The following is a 25,265-nucleotide window of genomic DNA, read 5'->3' on the forward strand; positions in this document are numbered from 1 at the left end:
CACAAATATGTGCATGCATAAAATATATTATCAAAGATAATAATTTAGAAATATTTTTGATGATTTTAAAATTATAAATATTTTTAAAAGAAGATAAATGAAATATTTTTTTAAACAAATTTAATACTCAACTTTGACAAGGAAGCATGCAATTTAAAACTATCTTGAATTTTATACATTATTAATTGCATTCAGTCTAAATACACTTACAAATAATGTTAAATATACATTTAAAGGGTATAATTAAAGTGAAATAAATTACATTCAGATTCACCTTAAGCAAATTGTTGCCTAAGGTTCATTCAGAGAATCACCATTCAAGTGTTATAGGAAGTAACCACATTCTTAGAAAACTCAGTTACAATAATCATACATAGAAATGATAGGAACTACCAGAAATTGTGAAGTTTTCCTTCAAACGCATAATCTTACAAACTCAGAGTGAGACCACATTTCGAAGAACAAGGAGATAAATATGAAGAATAGAAAACTGCAATAAGTTCAATGGTGCAAGTTGAGGGTGCTAAACATGTTGCTCAGCTGGTGATTGCTTAAACCAAGTGAAGCAAGAGTAAAATCCTGTGGTGAAGACTTGTTCATGGCTAGTTAATGAATCAGACATCAACAAAAATCAAACACTTCTGTATTAATACTTAGAAATGATAGTATAAGAAACTTAAGTAGGCTTGCTAAACAGTGTACATGCTTTACTGAGTTTTATAGTTGCAGTTTCTAGGGATGAATTTACTTAAATGGTGACAATTATTCTTCAGGATAGAAAATAACACATTTCTTTATAAGCATTCACACGAGCGTAATCCCAATGAATTAAGCATCATTTCTTCACCCCAATCTGTGTAGTGAAGCAGAATGGCTTTTGCCTGTGGGTTCTTGCAATTTGATGCTGAGATAAAGGAATCATTCCATGACGCATCAATGGAGCTCTCTGTTTGGTCGTCATAGGAGACCTCCACAGCTTTGAACTTCACGTTGTCAACCGTAGAAGCTGCTCGATTTGCTGGCATGACCTTCACAGGCATCTTACCTTCAAGCATGCTTATCACAGATGACATTGCAGGCCTGAGCGTTGGGGAGGGGTTGGTGCAAACAAGAGTTAGTTCCAGCATTTGCAGTGCTTCCTCCTTTGAGTAGTTGGAACCAAGGCTTTGGTCAACCAATTCAAGCAAATTCCCCTGCTCTTGCAAAACATAAGCCTGCAGAATGGAATAGCTTATTGAGATCCAGTAAGATTCAATAACAGAACAGTCTATTGTTTAGTGGATTTTTTTTCCTTGTTTTGAAAAAGAAATGAGAAGATGCCAATTAGAATTTGTGCACATGTATCAAACAATTAATCTAGATGAAAAGAAGCCCAAGTTTAATGGAAATGATAATGAGAACGCAGCATAGAAACGAGTTTCTAAAAAGAGGGAAAAGTTAAGAAGTAACCAAGATTTGTATAACTGCATTGACTTACACATTGTTTGGTACAACTGCAACCATGGGTAATTAGATGCCTAATTGACCAAAGGAAATTAAATGAGAGACTAATTACGAGCATGTCTGTCCAAAAATTGCAAAAAATAAAATAGTTGTAGTGTTTGAACACTAAATCATTTTACTTATTCACTAAATAGTTTGGTTCAAACTAATCTGTCTGATTACGGATTAGCTTGCAATTATTTTATACTAATGCAGGAACTAATTCTAAATATTTGTTTTATTACTCTTTTCAACTCTCTGAAGTCTATTTTCTAAAACATGAAAAATGTTATAAGAAGATTTTCCTAACCAAACTCACCCTACAGAGCAAATTTGGTAATGATTAGGAAATGGTGATCTATCAGACAAGTTCTCACATCAATGAAAAGAAAAAAGAAAAACTTCCTTACCAAATCAAGAAGATAAACAAATTCCTTCTTGGGCCTATAATTAGTGTTGCTCATTCCGCTGATAAGTTCTAGTGTCACCACACCAAAACTGTATACATCTGCTTTGTCTGTCAAATAACCTCTCGTTGCATACTCTGGAGCCATGTAACCTCTGCAAGAGTTACCAAGTTTACATCAACATATGTTGCATTGCATAAAAATGCATAAAAAAAGTAATACTATGAATAAATCTATAATACAACTCACACTGTCCCTGCTATTCTTGTGCTGATATGAGAGTTTTCTTCTTCATCGAGTCTGGCCAAACCAAAGTCGGAAATTTTTGCATTCAGATCTTTATCTAGTAGAATGTTTGTCGCCTTGATGTCTCGGTGAACAATCTTCAGCCTTGACTCCTCGTGAAGATATGACAATCCTCTCGCTATCCCTATGCAAATATTGCGTCTTGTTTGCCATTCTAGATTGAGGCGATATTTCGGTGGACCTATTAAAACTCAGGTTTAACCTTGTATCTTTTACAAATGATTTGTGAAGTAAATGTTATAGACGGAACCAAGAGCACATTTCCAGCAATCTATTTGTGCATCTAGATAAACACATACCAAATAAAGCACGAGCGAGAGAATTATTCTCCATGTATTCGTAGACAAGCAACAATTGATTTCCTTCTATACAACAACCATAGAGCTTCACTAGATTTGGATGTTGTAAAGCTGATATCATTCCTATTTCATTGACAAATTCACGGTTCCCTTGCCTAGATTTGGCAGAAAGTTGCTTGACAGCTATCATGGAACCATCTGATAGTACGCCCTGAGACCGTCATAATTAAACAATGCATTTGTCACAATTTAGATTAATAAAAAAAATACAATTTGCAAATGCATTTGTACCTTGTACACTGGACCAAACCCGCCTTCACCTATCTTATTTTCAATATCAAAATTCCTAGTAGCAGTTTTAATCTGTTTCAGAGTAAAGTAGCCAGTTTGCAGCTCTAGGCCTTTGAGTTCTGCATGATCGTAGTGTTTAACTAAGCAAAGACCCATGAACTACTTTTCTTTTAAAGCATAGTCTTTAATTCGGGACATGCTTATAAAAAATTAAAACTATAGCTTACCATTGTCTCGAGGATCTTTCCTGATGAAGTAAAACCAAATGATGTTTAAGGCAAGAATAAGTACCAAACAAGATGCTATAACAACGCCCACAATGACCCCAACAGATAGCTTGCTTTTATGCTTGCAAACAGCCTTAAAATCTACAAGAAGCGACACAATTTATTATTATCAAGCAAAATATTAATGGAAAATAAAAAATCATTTCAAAAGAACTTACTCGGAGTGACAGAAATGGCTGAGATAAGAGGTCCGTATACACCTTTCACAGGGATGCTGTTTGTTCCCTTGCCACGCCACTGAAAGTGAATTTCGAGTGTGTCATTAACCCAAGTAGTGAAGTTTTTTATAAGCACCTTGCCAGTTCCATTAGCTTCTTTTGCAATGTTGAAATCCTGCAGAACTTTTTGACCCTGCATTCGTTTAGAGTATTATCTGGTTAACAGATGAATTAGCACATAAAAGAAGACTTTTCAAAGGATAGGAGTGTTTAAGTATTATGAACGTAACTATTTTGTAGGATAAAACAAGAATGAATTATAGGCCAAAAAATTAATCACCTGGATTGATACATCAAACAAACGTCTACCCACACTAGCATATGTTTGGTCATCAGTGAGCATGATCTCAGCAAAATGGAGTCTCACTGTGTAATTTCCTTGCTGTAGGCATAAACCATAGTATTTCATGGAAAGAGGACTAAGCCGAGCTGTCATGTATAATTCTGGATTGCTTATATTAAGGATTGATGAATTCGATGCATTAAAATTTTGCATGTTCTCATTTCCAAGAAAGATTCCAGTACTGCTGGATGCCCATGCTCCAGTTTCGCTCCCACGATAGATAGAGTAATCATCAGTGTCATATAAATCTTGTTGGTACTCATGCCCATCGACAGTCACTTTACTACCACCACAATTAATGAACAACTCACAATCTGCAAAACGATGAGAGACATAATCATGTGAGATGAAAGCCAATATTTATCACTAACTCTATTGACTTGAATTATATCTCAATTTGTGGCAATCCTTTTAAAAGCTTCTAAACCTACTTCTTGATTTCCCTGAACAAGGGAGATTCTTCCTTAAGCATGAAGGTCCCCTGCAAAACCGCACAAAGCAGAAACGTTTGGTGTGAAATTCCCTAATCAGATTGCACAATTTCATTAAATTGTTCGCACTTAGCCTATATTATTCTAGTTTTTTCCCCCTCAGTTAATCAGTTTGCATTTAAGTTTTTCATCAAATTCTTGAATTCAAAGCATGTTTTTACAGGTGAAGTTTAGACATTTCTAACCTACTTTTGTTGATCAATCTCTTTGGCTAAGATTCTGCATGTTTTATTGAGAACATAAAGGTACTTAGAAGTAAAATATAATAATTTTTGGAAAGCAAAATGCCATTAAATATTTGTGCTAAGTAGGGTCAGATCTTTTGCAGTTCAAAGATTTTGATGTGCACCCATACATTTGGAGGAAATGGGCTACACTGAAGCCGAGAGGTTAAGGCGACAACTGAAGAAATTAAAGAAGTGTAGGAGAAGTTTATGAAACTTAATGCTGCTAACTAAAGTTTATAAAATAAAATAAAAAACAAAAATCAACATTGTGAGGGAAGATATTCCTTCTAGTCATTATTATTTCAAATATTCAAAGTTTTTTCATGCAATTTTATTCTCAATGGTCATAGTGTATCTCTACGTATATCATAAAAAATTTAAAGAACGACAATGCACTTCTCATTCTACAAGGAGGCATGTAGACCAAGATCTTAAAATTTTTTATTATCATGAATTTTTTATAAGTAATTTGAATATTATTGATACTGGACAATATTCTTTGATACTAATTTTCTTGATATTGTTACAGAAAAAATATACTTAAGAGCTAGGCCACGAGGCAGATTTTAAAAAAACATGAAACAATTATTGTTAAAAGTTATACAAAGACATACAAGTGGAGAAGAAAAGAAAAAAAATCATTCTATATATCAGTTGAGATTTGAGATGAATGAAAAAACATTTGAGTTGCAGCAAAATGACAACGAATTGATCGACCATTCAAAGCAATAGAAATACTAAAATTGCTAGCTCGAGCACGGGATCTTCAGAGCATATGATTGGATCATGATCTATTATAGAACATGCAATAGACTTGGTGAGTTTACAATAATATTATATAAAAAATTTATAATTAGTAATCAACTTATTTTAATTCATAATTTTTTTTTATGTTTACAGGTAAATACTTTACGAAGACCTAACACTTGTTGGAAGGTATTTCACAATACCCACAAGAAAAAGGATGACACTTTTGCTCCCAAACACGGGTACACGGGTTGCATATGATCATGTGATGACTCCTAGGGCCGGAGGTCGTTATTCCAGTTCTTCATCTATTAAAGTGCAAATGTTAAAACAAGAAAATCAAAAATTGAAGGATCGGATCATGACATTACAGTAATGGAAGCAGACGATGGACGATGGGATCAAGACGACAATAGAATGGTAAATGCAAGAATTCTTTTCTCGCTATTCATTAACGAGTTCTTCTGCTTTTCCAATGTCATATATATTCTTCTAATAAGTAGTTTTAGTTTTGTGTTATTTTATCTTTTTTAACTTTATATTCATATATATATATATATATAGAGGTTTGATCTGCTGAGCGCCTCTTCGTGAGCGTCTCCGTGAGCGCCTCCGACGTGGAATCTGACGTGGCTGAGAAATCGCGACGGCGAGCCATAATCGATCAGCTGATCGATTAAGGCATGGTAATCGATCATCCGATCGATTACCATGTACCATAATCGATCAGCTGGTCGATTATGATCCCTTTTGTGCGTAACTCACAGAATGCTCTGTAATCGATCAGTGGATCGATTAAACATTAATTCTAAATCACAGAATGCTAGGTAATCGATCACCAGATCGACTAACACTTTATCCGCATTCTGTGATCGATCAGTGGATTGATTAAACATTAATCCTAAATCACAGAATGCTAGGTAATCGATCACCAGATCGACTAACACTTTATCCTTTCAAATCGATTAATCAAGGAATCAGAGATCGATGCTTAATCGATTCACTAATCGATTAAGTCTTGATTAATCGATTAGTGAATCGATTAAGCATCGATCTCACAGAGTTATTGGTATTTAAAATTTTATCAAGAAGTCAACACAAACATGCATTTTTGTTAGAAAATTTTATCAAGCAATGTCCCAAACCAGTTGTTTACAAGTGCCTCGAGTTACGAATCAATTTACTACACTTGTTACAACCACAAAATTGCACCATTTGTAGACACAATTCTGCACAGAAGTGCTTGGATAGCTTAAGAAACTTATATATAATTCAGAGCCAAACTCATGCGAGTAATCATCATAATTCAGAGACAAACTCAAACTCATGCGAGTAATCATCAGAGCCAAACTTATATAATCAATTGTGACGACCAAACTCCAATGGCAGCACCGGTATCATCATAAGAAAAGGGGCAAAAACTCTTCAAATTGTGTGGAGGAATACAAAAAAGACACCTAAACTCTGCAAATTTACTATCGTTACTGATGTTCCACCATATGACAAATAAAATCAATTGTCTCAGATCGTCATGGAGGAATACCAAAAGCAGGGGGGAAACATTCTGCAGAACCTACAAGGTAGAAACTCATTCGATTTCATGATAGTCCTTTTGGGTACAGAGCGTTCTTCATCTTTTGCATCTCATTGGGTGGAGCTGCAGATCTTTAATTAATGATCTTCTATCTTTTGTAAGTCTTTCATATTGGTGGTATCCACCCTACAGATGACCAAAACAAAAGAACCAGATCAGTGTTTGTGATGCAAACAATTTTCTGAAGTATAGAACTTTACAGAGTAATAAAATGGGAGCCTAGACATGTATGATACCGTAAAGAAATAACAGTAGAGATTTGGTAGTATCAGAAATTTATACATACATGTTAAAAAATGCTACATGGTATGCCAGCTATAATTGACAGTGAAGCCTGTAAGTTGAACTTTTACCTAATATTGCTATTGTTAGGACAGCATAATGAAACAGTGTTATAGAACCATAGATGCATCAAACATAGATGTTTGGCTAACGTACTTGTTTCACAAATTCACACAGCAGAACAAAATGGTTTTAAATTACATTCAGATAGGGGTTATAGAATTGTCACTTGCATCAACAACAAAAATGAACCTAAAGCATATTGTCTCCTTCAAATCCTTTCAACATTGAATCCTAAAGCATGTTGTTAGAACCTACAACAATAAAGACAATTATTAGCTTTAATTCCTCAATCAATCAACCACTATAAATTTATAAAATGAAACCAAAACAGTACCCGCCATAGATGCCAAGGGTTCATATGTGTCGTCATTGTTGATATTATGATTATCTATACTTGATCTGGCAATCAAAAATACATGATCATATTTACAACATTTAATAAAATAAAGTGATTTACAAATAAATTTATATAAATAAAGAAGTAATTGATACATACCCTTGCTGTAAAAGTGGACAATTGCGCTTGTCATGTGACACACCTCGATTACCACATCCATGACATAGCCGGGACTTTGGGATTGCCTTTTCCTTTGATGATTTCAATCTCTTCCCACATCCTTTTGTTCTTACTAAAGAAGGATCACTAATAACAGGAGTCCCATCCATGGATTTATTCCTTTGACTTCCATTGTCACCTTTTTTACCAACATTCATCTCTTGAATTTTTTTGTAGATACCATCAAATTGTTCATCTAAGAAATTTGTTCCCTCTTCAGTCAAAGATGCATCATCAATTAACACCGATGCTTTATATGACAACTTTGAGTGCCTTGACATTAAAAATTTTTCCGGATCATCAACAAAAGATTGCCCTCCCAAATCATATATTGCTCCAACCTTTGCATGTTGTGTCCAACGTTTGAGTATATACTTATCAGGCAAATGAAACACTTGATTTATACGGAAAAAAGCTAACATATGCCTGCATGGAATGCCATCAAACTCAAATTTCTTACAACTACATGATATGTAGTCTCTATGATTGTCATGCGTGAGGACCCTTGGTTTAGAGGAAGAAGAACTTTGAAAATTCATCACATGGTAAATTACAAGTTCACCTTCTATAGATATCTGTTGCACATAATAACCATGACTCTCACTCATTTCATTTTGAAACTCCATCCATTTATTTTTTGTGTACAACTTAACCATTTGAGTTTCCATTGGCCAATTTGTCTTAGTTCTGGGATGCTCATTCATATCAATATGATCTGCAATTAACTCATTGTGCCTTTGATGTCTCAGTGCCCTATTGAAACGAGTGATAAAATCCATCAATGAGTTTTTTTTTGAAATATATGTCTTGAAAAATGCATGTGAGCTTTCAGATCTTTGACTACTTGACATTCCAGCACAAAAAACATGGCTAAAATATGCTGGCACCCACTTTTGTCGCAATTCATACATCAAACACAACCAGTTATTTTTCTCCAAGTTAGCACACTTGATAACCTCTTCCCATGATTTCTCAAATTCATCTGGCGTTGTACAATGTTTGATGACATTATTTATGCTTTGATAGTTCTCATGGAAAGTCAAAGGATTTAATTTCTCTGAAAATTTATTCAAAATGTGCCATAAACAATATCGATGGAATGTCTGAGGGAAAACTAGTGCAATCGCCTTTGTCATAGCAGGATCCTGATCTGTGATAATAACTTTAGGTGCACCTGTAGGCATGGCTTCAATGAACTTGTTAAGTAGCCAAACAAAAGAATCAGCTTTCTCATCACTTAAAAAACCACAACCAAAAACAGTTGTTTGATGATGATGATTAACTCCTACAAAAGGTGCAAAAATCAATCCATATTTGTTGGTATTATATGTTGTATCAAATACAACTACATCACCAAATACACTATATGCCCTTCTTGATATATGATCTGCCCAAAAACACCTACTAAATCTGTTATCTGAATCAACCTCATATTCATAGAAAAAACCAGAATTTTTTTCTTTTTCAGATGCAAATAGCTCAATTAATGTTTCAGCATCAATACCTTTTTCTTCATCCCTTAGGTCTCTCTCAAAATTTCTAATATCTCTTTCTGTGCAACCTACTAGCTCAGGTCCTCCATACTCTATTTCCAACAATCGTATTTGTTGACAAGTTGGTACATTGGCTTCTGAAAATTGTTGAGTCAATGCTTTTTTCGCTACTGAAACATTACGATGTGACCTTAGTAAATGCACCTTTGAAGGCGTCGAGAGTGGATGATTATGACTTTCCACAAAATTTGTAACAGTCCAATTAGATCCAGTTTGATTTTTTGCAATTGACATCTTTGACTTACATCCAGTTCTAATTTCCCCACGTACTCTTTCCCTTATTTGTTGATCATCTTTTGTCTGTTTATGTCGTTGATCATCAGTATGTCCTTGTTTAAAGCATACAAATGTCTTCCAAACAACTTCATTTGTTATCTTACTTTTCTTACTATTGCTTATCCTTGCACTAAATCCGGCTTCTCGTGCATATTGGTTATAGCACGAAAATGCCTCCTCTACTGATGTGAATTCCATCCCAATTTTTAATTTTCGATCATCTGCAACTTGGGGAATATATAGCTGATCAACATTGTCAATGTCTTCCATTATTGGGGAATGTCAATTTAAGAAGAAGTGATAATCTGTATTAAAGAATATGTATTAAACTAACCATAGCAAAACTAACCATAACAAACTAATTAAGCAGTTTACAACCTAATTGCTTCCACTTTTCCTAATCTATAGCAAACTTATCAGCTATATCTTTAAACAAAGTTGGATCTAATAATGTTATGAATTAATACTGTTTCAACTAAATGCTATGAATTAATACATTTTAAACTAAATGCTATGAATTAAACTATGGTAACAAGAGGAAATAACTGAAATTCTGTACTTTTTTCATAACTATGGTAACATGGAAACAACCATCAGACTCAACAGTTGATAAATCCTGGTTCTGAAAAATATATCTGGATATGGCTCTGTCTTATACCTTGAAATGGGAGGACCGAGGGAGCAGTGGCGGTGAGCACAGGCTGCGGTGGCGAGCAGTGCACGCGGCGGGCAGGGTCGTGGCGGCGAGCAGAGGCGCGGCAACGAGCAGAGGTTGTGGTGGCGAGCAGTGCAGTTGCAGTGGCGAGCACGGGAGAAGACGGCGGGCAGGGGAAGTAGGAGCGCAGCGAGCAGATCTGTTGCTCACAGAGGGGCTGGTGGCGAGCACGGGAGAAGAGGGCAGACGGAGATGAGAGACTGGGTAGGGGAAGAAGGGCGGCGGCGAGCAGATATGTTGAAGAAAGCAGAGGGAGAAGAGCGACTGCAGGTAGGGGAAGAAGGGCGGCGGCGAGCAGATCTGTTAAAGAAAGCAGCGGGAGAGCGACTGCGGATAGGGGAACAAGGGCGGCGGCGAGTAGAGGGAGAAATCGTGAGGGTTTAGGCCGGTGGCGAGCACGGGAGAAGCGAGCAGAGGGAGAAGCGAGAGGGAGAAGAGAGACGGAGAAGAAGGAGGCGGCGTGCAGAGAGAGGTATCGCGAGATGAGTGCTCGGTTTAGGGTTTTACCTTTGCTTTCGTTTGGCTGGCGCTCGCCGTCGCGATTTCTCAGCCACGTCAGATTCCACGTCGGAGGCGCTCACGAGGCGCTCACGAAGAGGCGCTCAGCAGATCAAACCTGTATATATATATATGAGCAAGATTCTTTCAAAATAAAAAATGTAGTGAAGTTTGAACCATATAAATAATTTTGTCCTTGTGTAAATCCATGTTATCCAAATAATATGTAGCTTAACTTTAGATTCACATATGGGATTGTACTTTTGTCCTTGTGTAAATCCATGTTATAAACTAATATGTAGCATAACTTTAGATTCATATATGGATTGTTTCAAAATAGAAAATGTAGTGGAATTTGAATGATATGCTTGTTTTTGTTAAACAAGCATATATTAGATTCATATATTGTACTTGTTGCAGGATGGGATGATGAAAAGGAAGAAGCCAAAGAAGTGATGAGTGTATTTGTTTTTGTGATGGATAAGTGTATTTGAATGTTATTTTTTGTTGAATGTAGTGGATGTTGAATATTATTTTTTGTTGAATGTAAGTTGAATGTTGTTTTGTTGAATGTCGTGGATGTTGTTTTGTGATGAATGTTGAATGAATTTTAAGGTGTATTTTGCCAAACTTTTCACTGAAATTAGTAATGAAAATTAAGATTCCGTCGTTAATTTTAGTGACGAAATTAAATTTTGTGGCTAAATGGATTAGTGATGAAAATAATTGTGATCCAATTTTTCTATTGCTAATTGGTCACTAAATGCGTTCTGTGACCGATTAGCGACAGAAAAATCAATCGCAAATGGTTATATGTTTCTCTTTGATTTTGTCCTAGGAGTTAAAGTTTGAATCATGATGGATGTCAAATCATAAGTCGATTAAGTCTCACATGCTAAGTTATCAGATACTAGAGAAGTTTTATAAGCTTAGATGAATTAAGTACCATTAGCTTGGGCTTCAGCATTTTAGGTTAGTGATTGGGCCTAATAAGTTAATGGATCAATTCTCTCACCTAAGAATATATAATTCTACCTCTTCCCACCACAAACATCTTGCAAATTAACTAGACCTTTGGTCCCCACCCAACAAATTGAATTTGAGCTATTAAATTTCATCGTAGCAATAGTGATGATCAATTGTATTCAACTAAGTTATATAGAACCCCATGGGAGAGCCTTTGCTCCTCTATATCCTCGTCGCAATTGATATCCTTTTCCTTCTTGTTGTTTTTGTTTTTTTTTGCCTAAGCGGTCACTCTCTCTTTCTACAACTCTTTTTATCACAATAGGCTATCCTATCTTTTGGCATCATCGAACTCTTGTATTTATCCCATATTGGTCGGTGGCTATCGGGGAGAATGCAAATTGATATCGGATCATCGAGGTTAGTGTTCAACACTATCTCCATAAAACGATATTTCTCCGTTACAGGTACGTGCTTACAGATAGCAGCAATTCGTTTCGTAAGATACAACGACGACGTCTCGGAATAATAGCACTGCTTCAATGGATGAGTAGAATCGATGATGACTCGATTATTCGATGAAATTTTCAACATCGAAAGGGATCTATTTATATAAAGGGATGAGTAAAGTTGTGATTCAATGCTCCAGATCGCATTACATGCGATCTATCACACCTCTTTGATCAACGGTTGTCATTCATTTGCCCAGTCAGCAGTCCGATCATCTCTCTCTACCCACGTGGATGCCACATAGGCACTACCCACGTGCGCCAATAAAGCGCCCATTGCACGCGTGCGGCGTGGCGGGCCGCGAACTCACAGGTGTGCGAGCACCTGCTCGTCCATGAGAAGAGAGCACCTAGGCTTTTGTGTTAACTCCATTAACACAATAATATTAATAAAGAATGGAAGTCCATCGAATTTTTTCGATATGAAACTATTCCCCATGTACTTCCTTATATAACATTAATTAACAATTAATGTTATTTTGGACTAACTTTGAATAATTAATTTATTATTCACCTTTAATTGGTTTTGAACAAAATAATAGTCTAAATCTATATACGTAAAACGTAAATTTTGATTTTGAAGTCAATTTCAAATTTCATTGATTGATGACATTTCAATTTTTTTTTTTAAATCATATTGGTCTTTTAAGACTCCAATATCCAACATCCCAATATTAACTCTTTATCAAGAGCAAAATACTTTATCCTTTCTCTATGTAATCATTCAGAATTTATCACAGCTAGGGGCGGGCACATTTTGGTTTGAAACCAAATTAAAATGTTTCAGTTAGAAAAATCCAAATCAAAACCATTTTAGTTGTATTTGAAGCTGAATTGTAATTATCAATTTAATTTTGGTTTGATTTAATTTGATCAAAAATTGTAGAATAAAGATATATCAATTAAAGATAAAATAAGACTACTTTCTATGCAAGGTTTTTGTTGAAATAACAACTAAAGTATTGTAGCTTAAAGTATATGTTTTTGTAATGAACACAAAAGACAATCAGATAAAGTACATACTTAGTAAACTAACTTCACTACATATACCTACACATGCGTACATATATACACATGTATATAACAAGTTAATAACCTTAACAATTCAGTACGGTTTTAATGGTTTAATTTGTGTAGGTTCAAATTAAACCTAAACCAAACTAAAAAAAACAGATAAATATACCTAGCTTACAAACCAAAACCAAAACAATTAATCAAATATTTGGATTGGATCGGTTTGGTTTGGTAGTGGATTAAAGTTGTAGATGCTCACCCTTACATCTATGCAAACTTGAGTATATACAAAAAATATTTAAGTAGAGGTGAAGCTAAGAAACGTATAAACAATTTAATTAAAGTTTTCTATTGAAGAACATCACCAACATCAGCAATATCAAAGTTTCTCAACCACTGAATTGTTGTTGTGTTTATGTCATCTCTATGGGATTCTTGCTTTGTCTAACAAGCTAAACTGCTAAATATAACATCTATGATCTAGTCCAAGGGCAAAAGGTAAGAATTAATATTATGTCCCATAAAGGAAATTTAGCAATTAAGTCTTATGTCAGAAGACACAATCACATCTGGGATATATAATGATTTTTTTTTTTTGTTTATCTATACACTAACCTTATCCTTCTCAACCTAGCTACGAGGAAAGAACAAGAAGAAAGTATCTAAAGCTTACGAGTTGTCATTTGTAGACGAAAAACTTGAAACAATGTTCCTGCGTGCAAAAAGTTAAATAGTTAGTGGTGCAAGTTTAAAGAACTATAAACAGTTCAATAGACAATTATTAAATCTTACACTCCATCTTGTGGCCTGGCAGGATTTTGGTGGAGATACATTAAAAGAATTATAAGAGACATCCCTGAAATAGAAGACCTTATAAGCTTGATGTTTGTCATGCAAAATATATATAGTTCTTCTAGTCAGATGGATTAGAGATATAACTGAGAAAAGACATACAAATTATTGTTACTTGTCAAAATCCATGATGGAATGCTTCCACTGAGCTTGTTATTGGTCAGGTACCTAAACATATTAAATGAATGTGAGATCTGTAATATCATTACAGGTGCAGCAGAGTTGAAACTCAGCAACAAATAATATCTATAACTGCTACACTTACATAAATCTAAATCATGGTAGTTCACCAAAGCTATCTGGGATTTGCCCGGTCAAGTTGTTAAAGCTTAAATCTCTGAGGAATTAAATTGGCAAGTAAAAGCAAGATTAACATCATGTTGTTTATTGAACTGAGCTTGCTAATAAAAATGGTGGAGCTTCCGATGAGAGAAAATCTTACAAAATTTTTAGTGGTGTCATCTTTGTTATAAATTCAGGAATAACACCGGATATTGACAGGTTCCTAAGAACCCTATATAAAAATAACAGTCAATAAAGCAAAGATATGTATATGGATACCAAAATACATAGAGAGAGAAGCTAATTCACTGATGATATTTTGTGGCTTACTTACAATTTCCTCATTCGAGTCATATTCTGCAGTGGAGGAAACTGTCCATCTCCGCCTTTCCAGTCAGTCACCCTCCTGGATTTGCAGCAAATTAAATAAATTTTCAAATATGTCTTAGAACCACTTCAAGCGGATTGGCATACTAATTAACTAATTGCTCTTACAGCTCAGTTATCGATTCCAGTCGGGAGAAGCTATCAGGAAACGGACCTTCCATAGATGTCCCTTGCATGTCACTAGCGCACATGGTTCAAGTATCCAACTTGTTCATAACGAAATTTATTAATGATTAACATTTGGTCTAGAATAGCAGTGATTGACAACTTACAAGTGTTTAAGATTTGTCCAGTTACCAATGAAACTTGGTATTCTGCCAGAAATTGGGTTGCCATCTATTCTACTGGAAAAAGAAATGCAAAAAAGTTTACTGTTAAATTTCATTGGTTCAAGCAAACATGTTATGTGTTTTGACGCTTTACATAAACTTCTTTACACAGCTTAATTTGTGAAGATAAATCATAAACCTTTACTTCCACCATTTACACTTCAGGAATAATGAGGATTACTATACTTCAATTTTTACCATGGTAATTTGTTAGTTTTAATCAATAAGGTTAAATACTAATGACAAAAATCTACATATTAACTTATTAAGTTTGTAGATGAATCTACAATGCATAGCTTGCTAAGCTTTTATTTACGAATATAGCTAATGGCAAAATCTTGTCACACAAGTACATTGTTAAGTTTGTAGATGGAATGTTTAACTTGCTCAGCTTAAGTTTCATATTTCTGAGCAGAAAAAAAATAATTATATATTGAGAAGATACAAGAGATGTAACATACAAGTCCTCTAACTTCAGGAGATTGCCAAGTGATTCTGGTAATTCCCCTGTCAGATTATTTGATGAAAGCAATCTGTAGCAAACACAAAAGCACGAATCAAATTACATTGCATGCATGCATATATATATATATATATCAAAACTAGTGACAGAGTGCATGTATCCATCTTACAAGCGAGTCAAATTACTGAGGTTGCCAAGGGCTTCAGGAATTGAGCCTTCTAGAAAGTTTGCTTCTAATGTCCTATCGCAAATTATATATGTTTATTTAATTAGTACCATAAAATATTATAGAAGAAAAGAAAATTATGGCAGAGGACAAAGGAATGTACAGTGATGTGAGTGACGTGATATTTCCAAGCTCTTCAGGGATGCTCCCAGATATCCGATTTCCCAAAAGAGACCTGCAAATCTTTTGTTACAAAAGAACCCTCATGAATATCAGAAAAAGAAATGGAAGAAGTATATAAATTACAGATCGGTGAGGTGGCGAAGAGTTCCCCATTTAGCTGGGATAGTTCCATTCAGATAGTTCCTTGTAAGATCTCTGCTAGATACGAGTGAGCTATGGCTTTATCATTCACCAAAAACAAGGCATTAGTTAATCACTGCAGTGACTCACAGTGTATCTAAGAAAGTAAGGTTGGCAAACTCAGCCGGCAGCTCTCCAATCAAATTCTGCCCCTTAAGAATGCTGCAAAAGAAATAAACAAATTTGTCAATTGACCATTAACACTACGTGGAACCAAAAGTTACCTAGGTTTTTCCTGTCGTCTTTGTCAAAGTTGATTGGCTGACAATTAATCCTAAAATCTTGAGCTATTAGAAAAGGAACCAATTTGTACATTTATATTATTAATAGTCTTATCATTAATTTTCTCTCAAAGGTATAGCCATGAAAGATAAACTTTCTACGGTGCATGTGTCGATATTTATGAATGCTATATCATGTGTAGATGCAACTTGTTCTTTGAAAAAGAATATAATGTTATAAAATTCAACTTTTAAAAGTAATTTGGTTTCAGTCCAAGATTCAATTAAATAAAGCCAGAATTAGTGAAATTCTATGTTAAAAATATAAGTAATCCTTTGGTGCCATGTTCTACACTGATTTTATGATCAACATACTAATTAAACTAGGGTGCCATACTATTCTCCTAGAGAAATCCTGGGAAATTTATCAGAAAAAGCTGAAGATTCTTGAAAATGATATTTTTGAAATCCATCTTTTTAAAAAAATATTTAGTCTCTCCTGCCCAATAGTTCATAATCTACTTATTCAGCAGTGTCATGCTCGATCATAGTTGACTTATACTCAATTTAGTAATCAATAAACTTCACAAAAGCTGATATTTCTTGCAAAAAGGCGCTCAAAGTATTAATAACAGCTAAATAAGAAATCTTGTTATTCACATACAATCACAATCCATCAACAATTTTCCATTCAATTCCTCTTAATTGTGATAAAGATAGCATGGCAACAAGTCATCCCTTATTGATCATGAATTCCCATGCTGGATATAATATTTTTATCTTGAGAGATATAAAAGCAAGTAAAAGTGACAAGCAATAAGAAGTTGCTCACATGGAAGTGACATGGCAAGCATTGGTTGTGGTGTTGCACATGCCACAAGTGACATTATTGGCGTAGTTCGCCGGCTTGTTCTCTGGGTCTACCCATCCTGGAGCGTTACTACAAGGGTCCACACCGAAGTTCCATTCCTTCTTCAACTTTGAGCCAATGGTTTGTAGAACTTCAACTGTAAATTAAATTAAATTAAATTAAATGATCCACAATTGTTCCAAGCATACATGTCATATATAGCATTTAACACTCGAGAACCATGCCTTGCTAATTTAATTAAATCTCATAAAATTGGCAGATAATTGACAGAGTTTGGTGTAGATTTAAAATTTAAAAATAGATGAGAGATTGGCACTACAAACTATTTCACCATTAGGTCACAGTAGAATGTATATTAATATAAGCCAATTTGATAAGTGTGCATAACTAATAGAGAGGCCACTAATTACTTGGCACTATTCCTAGTGAAATGCTAACGGCCAACAACACATAAAGCTAAGTATTCTGATGGGACAGGACTTAACCTTGGGAAATTTATAAAAGGGACATTTAAAACAATAGGAGATGCTTGTTTAAGTTTTTAAAAGGGTTTTTATTGTTTGAAATGATTATAAAATGAATTTATGACCTTATTCATTTTTTGTAAAAATAAAAATAATTCATGTGGTTATCCTTAGAGCCTTCTAGGCAAGTTACCCCCAACCTTACTGCCACTTGTGATACTCCATGCAGTAGCCCTTCGTGTCCTATGACACCTTGGGGATCTATCTTATTATTTTTAAGCAGTGCATAAATAGAAATCTTGGTGCCTATTAGTCCACCAGTAAACTTTAGGAAGACCATTAATTATCAGATGCAAAGAAGTTTTTATGTCTCATGAATCTAGAAACCCATGGAACCCAAAAGATGTTTTTCAAATAGAACTTGTAAAATTAACAACTAATGCACTTATTTTCTAAAATACTTTTTCCTTTTTTTTACTATTTGTCTTCCTCCGCCCCTGCTTTGTCAATAGCTGCTCGAACAATCCAGCTGCGATATATCAAAATTATAAATTCGCAGCTATGCTAGGCCATTATTTTGCAGCCAGAGCAAAACCACAGTCAGGGCAAAATTTGCACCACCTTCGTCACGTGTTCAAACGACCGTGAGCAAAATTTAAATAAATAAATTGGACAAGTTGATTCAATAAGTTGAAATTGCTTAGTTGACTATGAGACAAAATTAGTATGAAAAGATAAGGACATCAATAGCACTGCTTACGTAGTGGAGTCAAAATTTTCAGAGGGTGGGCTCAACTAGATTTGAGATCATGATGGCCTCGGATTTTGGAACCTGATCAACTTTTAATGCATCTAGCATTTGATATATGACCAAGTCAACTATTTAATTGAAAAAGATGGATTCATTCCTAAACAACCACTAAATCAAATAATTAATTCGTGCTTATCTATTCATCTGAAGATGTTTGAGATAGAGCTAACAATAACAAACACTACCTCATAAAACATATCTCAAAAATCATTTATAAATATAAAGCCTTGACAGCGACACAATATAAGCTGAAAGAAGTTCAAGTTGATCTTACACCCTATAAAATTATTTCTATAAATTATGTGTTTTTATACTATTTTATATAATTTTTTATAAAGTCGAATGATGATGAGATATTTATGACACGATTAACAGTGACTCCAATTATCTCCCCTAATTTGGAACATTCAAAAGTGATTTCTGTAATTTGTAGCGTCCTTTATATTTTAATCCATGTAAGAGCCGTGCATACATCTCCGAGTAACGTGATTCCTTATTTTACTCTTTGGGAGGACACCAGATGTTGATGCCACTGTCATTATTCCCTCAAGCAAAAGTCCAAGTGATTTTTTATCTTAAAAGTCTGAAAATATCAACATATTTCTGAACTACTATGCTAAAAAAAATATATCTTTTTCCTAAGAATCCATCCTTTTTCACTTTAGGGCTTACAGAGAATGTTGGGTCAAAAAATTAAGGAAAGCATTAGAATCCCAAAATGTCACAGAAAAGAAGAGAAATATGCAATAGAAGAAAAGGAGTCTCCATCTTTAAGACTCCGGACATAAACAAGAACCCATTTCATTCATCAAAACCCTTCTAATCAAACCGAAGGAGACGAACAAGACTAAGATCTGAAAAACCTCAACTGAATCCTCGAACGAGAAACTAAAAAGAAGCAGAGGAAGAAATCAGAGTGAAGGCAGTTAGTTACCTTCAGACTCAACCAGTGTCTGTGTCTGGGCTCTGCATCTCAGGTCCAAGAAGGAACTCAAACCCAAGAGCAAAGAGAGAACGAGGAGACGTCGAGGGCTCAGTTTAAACAGCGTTGCCGCTGTGATGGCTCTCATCTCAACAATTCCTCCACGAGAACAAGATGGAGAAAAGAGAAAGGACAGATGGAAGATACGGAGATTGTTGGAACTGACTCTACTGTGTTTATATAGATTCAAGCAAATAGAATTATCCTTTTTTTTAAGTGTTAGAAATTATTATTATTATTATTATTATTATTATTGGCTTTTGCTCTAGAAGTTTATTTTGTTTTTTAAAATAAAAATTAATGAAACTACGGAATTTGAGACTTTAAATTTGAACCAATATACACGATGATTGAACTACGCTGTCGGTGTGTATTTTAACATAGCCGCCATACTTTTTGTTTTTTAGTTAAAATCAAACCGATTTTATTTTGAAAATATACTTTTAGAAAATAATAATGATATATACAAATTGCATTTCTTATTTATTTATTTAGCTTGTTTTTTATTTTTCTAAAATTTAGCTTGGAGAAATAATAATGTGTTTGATTAGCTTTTGCATTTATGATTTATTGATTAACTCGTTGACTTTATAAGTCTCTCGACTGATACACCGGCCCTGGTGGGCCCTGGCCTGCCTACTGAAAGTATTTTCGGTTAGAGACCAATTGAGGTGATTCATTTTTTTAGCAACTTTTTTAAATACGGTTTAAAATTGTATTATTTTGAAAATAAAGTATATATGTTGTCTTTTAAATTATTACCTAAATCATTCACTAATCCTAAAATAATATTTTAGAGTATTTTAAATTTGATATTTCTAAAAAAATAAAAATATCTGAGAATTACCTACAAAGTCAATGCTAAGCTAACAATTAAAGCTTAATTAATTATTGCATCTCAACATAGTGTGTTGGTAAGGGAGAAAAGGTGGTTGAGTGTGTTAAGAAGATCAGAGCATTATCACTTCATTGGTCTAAAAAATACTTCTATTCATTTAGTGGGACTTTGTTTAGAAAAAAATAAAATAAAATAAAATTGAAAGTTTTAGTGTAATTGGCGTGGTTGGTGAAGTTCGTGAAGTTCGTGTGCATCGAACTTGGTACCGTTTCACAATCCTCAAGGAGAAAAAAGAACATTCAAAACATCTCGAAGCATTAATTATTTTTGACCGGAATAGCATTTTTGAACATCTCTTTTCTACCGAATGGAGGAATTAGACTAATTGTGGAGGGAAAATAGTTTTTTTTTTTTGGGGTAAAATTATAAGTTATAAAATATTCTTATTGATTGGTTCCAATCCTTGTATCTCTACTACCCACATCACATGCTTGGCTTTACTTTCTCACTCTTTTACTCTTCTTTTGTTCGACTTGGTCAATGACTTCCATATTAATAGAACGTCAGTTCTAATATCTCGATATAGAATGGTGTAGTTCAATGTTTACCTACTAATTATTTCGATAAGATGAGTTAGAATGATGATTATTCAAACAATTCAAAACGAGAATGGCAAAACTTTGAGTTTTCTGAATGCTCATTCCAATAGCAACTTGAAAAATGCAAGAATTTAGTAGGAGAGATCGAATATGGCAACGACAGAGGTGGAATGGATGACGATAAATTAATTGTCAGGAGAAGGCAAGTGGCCTGTAGCCGCAGTTATAGAAAAAAAAAGGGTCAAACATTCAACCGAAGAATACTCAATTCAACTAATTAAGTATAAAAATTTAGGGTCAGATAAATCTTGTGTTTACAATCATAGATAAATTGCAACTAGTCAAAACTTTGAGAGTCAACAAATTACTGATTATTATTATTATTATTTTACATGATTATGTCTTCATCATATATTGGATTTTATAACTGGTGCTGAGCTGGATGCTGCAAATTTCCACCCGACTGACCGTACATGTCTCTGTACGAATAGAGAAAATGTAGAACGGACAGCTCTGCCACTTGACAAGTATGAACTCAGGCTGGCTTTCAATTTTAAGACTTTAAGGATTTTCCTATCTATTAAAAATAAATACGAGCACCAAAGGAATGGGTTGATGCAGTAATTTTCTAATTCATTTTAGCATTTTTATCTGGAATAGTAATTCTGATTATATCATGTTAATCACATGATAAACAAATTAGTACAATTTTGAATTCTTGTTCAACTTTAACACACAGTATAATAGAAACAATAAACTCGTAATCAAACTACAAATGGGAGAATTCATTCCAGTTATTGGAGGCTAGATGATTACCACTAACAGCAAAACCACTGTATCAGGCATGTGAGCAATTAACAAAAATCAGAACATGGAGCCAATAAACTAAGGAAACTTTGATCTAGTTGTCTATTTGTATTCTCTTGTCCCTTATAGGAAGAGGAATAGGCAGCTGAGCTTCATGTGGATGATCTGGCCCTTTGTACACTTTCAGGTGAGTAAAAAGTCTTCTTCCAAGCTGCAATAGGCAAATTTACCAGTTATTAAATCATAATAGGATATTGTCCCTACAATTTTGGAAAAGGAAAGCCATAAGTTACACATAACAGACAAAATTCAGTAGATTTGTCGACAAATTCTAATCGCAAAGCAGTTAAATAGTGAACAAACGAATGACTCATTCAGAAGAATGATAAGCAGATCAAACAGTAGCGGATCAAAGCCAAATAAAAAAAAACAAATTTTGTGATCAATATTGCTTGTGACAAGAAACTCTACTCTTAGGTCACTAGGAAAAATATTGAGAGATTATATCAGGTCATTGAGAATGTGTAATAGTGGATATGTAACTTGCTAGCGAAAACATTTATTTACGGGCCTAAACATTCAAAGAAAAATAATTAAGATGCTAACCATAATATATTATCTGTTTTTTTTATTAAAAAACTCTTCTATCTACAAATTTTCTTTAGAACAGATGGATCTGAAATGCATTCCACATGTTTCTTTAACAAAATAAGTATATCCATAGGTTAGCTTCCTCATATGTGTTCACATCTTGAATATCTTAACATTCTATAATATGTGATATTGTGATTGTCAAAAATGGAGATACTGACTCACCCTTCCTTTAGGAAGCATGCCGCGAACAGCATGCTCGATTATTCTTTCTGGAATTCTCTCCTGAAGCTGTGCAAAAGTTTCCACCTTCATACCACCTGGCCTCCCAGAATGTCTCCTGTAGAGCTTTTGGCTTCTCTTTTTACCAGAAACTGCAACCTTTTCAGCATTCACCTATTTCGAGGTATCATGCAAACTATTGAGGATTGAGAAAAAGCAAACGAACCAAGGTAACCAAATGGGAAATATTATCTGATAACATCATCTATTCACCAATGTCCCAAACATATGAGATTAAGTGATTCTCAGACACTTGTCAAGCATTTAAATGTGCAAAAGGTTAGACCACCATTAGATATATAAATAAATCAGAAATTCTCAATATAACAAACATATAAGATTATTTGATCATCAGACACTTATCAAGCATTTAAATGTGCAAAAGGTTAGACACCATTAGATATATAAATAGATCAAAAGTATCCAATATATCAAACCAAGAACTCAACAACTTATTAAAAATTGTACAGAACTATCCTCATATCCATTGGAAGAACCAAACGTGGCTGCAAAATCATCCTGCCAAGATTCCTTGTGGCAATTAACAGTGGCTGATTAAAAAGCTAGAAGTGAGCATCCTTAACAAATTAAACAGAATAATCAGAATGTCTAGGTTACAGAGTTTTCTTCTGGATGTGCAGCCAACTGCAAAGAAAATGATAATTACACTTCACAAGGTTTCAGCAAATTGCAGGTTCAGTTGCCGTCATATTGTGCAAACTTATGACATTAAACCTTGGAAAATGCTAAAAACTGAAACAGTTGCTTTCATTATACATACCACAATAACATAAGCCCCCATGTCAACACTAGGAGTATAAGTTACAAGGTTCTTCCCTCTGATATGTATTGCAATGGTTGATGCTAGTCTGCCTAAGATTTTATCGGCTGCATCAACTATATACCATGTTTTTTCTGAATTAATATGATCTGCAGCCTTTGGATACCAAGTTTTGTTCCAAATATCCTGCGAAATATAGTAGGGATCTTGTATTACATTTTTGAGAAGTAATTAAGTGACAGAATCCATAATATGAGAAAAAAAATTAGGTGGAAATGTAATTTCCATCCACTATCAAAGCATAACTAAGAAATTGCATGACAAATGAAGCCAAAATCTGAACTCATGGAAACAATCTGAGGATGATCCATGTTTTTTTATTATAAAAAAATTTAACAATTTGCCAATATGAACAACAATGTTTCAAAGAACATTTTCAAATAGTTTTTTTAGATCCAAATAAAGGAAAACTACATAGGAAGAAACCAAATTTCAAGAATTTTTCAAAAATGTGTTATTAATATTTATGGCAAACAATAAGTGTCAGAAAGGTCCATGTATGATTGGATTTACTTTAGCATTATTTTAGTGTGAATTTGTGTGATAAAGCAGAATTGTTCAATTTCTGTTTGTGTTTAGTTTAGCCACTTTCAGTTCACTGATTTGATAATAGATTAATTGATTTCACAACACAATTTCATCATTGTTTGATTTCTTCCATTTTCTTTTTGGTGAAGAGGGAAACACACAGATGCTCTATGTTCTCTTCATCAGTTAACAACTTCCTTATTCTACTACCATGATAAATCTATGTTCATGCATCTAGCCTTTTCTAAACTGTTCCTTTCTTCTTTTACGCACTACAATTGCCTAGAGCCACCTTAACAATTAGCACCTTCAGATAACCAAAATGGAACTTACTCATAACCTGATCTATAACAATGTAAAATCATGAGTGATTACATACATGTGTATCTTTACTAAGATGCCCACTAATGAAATCATCCCTAAAGATAGTTATCACCTACATTAAGTCCATACGAACAGAAAAATTGTTCCCACAACAGATCAAAAGTCTTCCGAATCCTGTGAACCTCCACCCAATAACAATCACCCAACACCTTTTAACCAACCTAATTACATTCGACTTAACTAGTGAACCATCATATTTTATTGTTTGTTCCGATTCTTGTATACCCCTCATATCTTGTGCTCAATGTTTTTGATTTACATTTACAAATAGTAACACAATCAATGTTTCCTCTTTGTGCAAGAGAGTGATTTACTTCCATAGAAATAAGATAGAAATTGGAGAATTAAAACCGTCAAGAAATGATTTTTTTTGCAACTATGGCATACTGAAAGAACCAAGAACCAGTCGGAAACACAGTCAAGTATTAAATATTTGGTACAAAATGGGAAGCAAGAGAGAGTACAGGCCCGTTAATCTCGGATTCCTCGAACATCCACCGCTGCTCTCTCGGGATGACCACCGGATTCTTCTGCTGCTGCTCCTGCTGCTGGCAATGTATGCGGAGGAGGCGCTTGGAAGCGACGGGGACGCCACCGAGACACGGCTTGGTGACTGCGCCGCCCAGGAATCTAGAGAAACCGAGGGAGGTTGTTCCGGGAACGGCAGACGTAACGGCCGCGGGTGACGAGCAGCAGAGGATCGCCGTCGCCATTCCTCCAAGAAATGGGAGGTTTTCTGTTCCCCAAGAGAAATGAACGGGGATAAGATAAGCGTGATCCTAATCGTGTCCAAAGTCGTGAGCATAATTCCAAGATTTTTTTAAAAAAAAATCTTCAAATTTCTTTTCCACCTTTTTTTAGGTTAATTGCTAAAAAAATTCCAATAATTTAAACATAATTTCTTAAAATTTGGAGGACAACTAAAATTCTCATGGTTTCTCTAATGTTAATAGAATCATTAACATATTTTCATCTATATTTTCGTTTTATAATCATCAACTATAAAAAAAATTCTACTAATCAACACCAAATAAAAAAAAATCGAATGCAATATCAATTTTCCACAAATTGATTAGTCTT

General features: G+C 34.4%; 2 protein-coding genes and 1 pseudogene across 2 annotated transcripts; all 3 read right to left on the reverse strand.

The window, feature by feature from the left end:
- Positions 1-794: 794 nt before the first annotated feature.
- LOC141824828 (putative LRR receptor-like serine/threonine-protein kinase At1g53430) lies at positions 795-19,432 on the reverse strand (annotated as a pseudogene).
- On the reverse strand, positions 7,269-9,635 carry LOC141848106 (protein FAR1-RELATED SEQUENCE 5-like). Its single transcript, XM_074736228.1, has 3 exons — positions 7,534-9,635; positions 7,372-7,436; positions 7,269-7,288 (listed from the first exon to the last, which is right to left on the reverse strand). Exons 1-3 carry the CDS (start codon positions 9,618-9,620, stop codon positions 7,269-7,271), a joined length of 2,172 nt encoding a protein of 723 aa, XP_074592329.1. The 5' UTR covers positions 9,621-9,635.
- A 2,061-nt stretch (positions 19,433-21,493) lies between the features above and the next one.
- On the reverse strand, positions 21,494-24,932 carry LOC141838506 (large ribosomal subunit protein uL13c). Its single transcript, XM_074726015.1, has 4 exons — positions 24,650-24,932; positions 23,214-23,399; positions 22,376-22,546; positions 21,494-21,770 (listed from the first exon to the last, which is right to left on the reverse strand). Exons 1-4 carry the CDS (start codon positions 24,896-24,898, stop codon positions 21,654-21,656), a joined length of 723 nt encoding a protein of 240 aa, XP_074582116.1. The 5' UTR covers positions 24,899-24,932; the 3' UTR covers positions 21,494-21,653.
- Positions 24,933-25,265: the final 333 nt, after the last annotated feature.

This window comes from Curcuma longa, chromosome 1 (genome assembly GCF_044706935.1).
Source record: "Curcuma longa cultivar G26 ecotype Majalengka, Jawa Barat chromosome 1, ITB_CL_G26_1.1, whole genome shotgun sequence".
In the NCBI taxonomy this organism is placed as follows: domain Eukaryota; kingdom Viridiplantae; phylum Streptophyta; class Magnoliopsida; order Zingiberales; family Zingiberaceae; genus Curcuma; species Curcuma longa.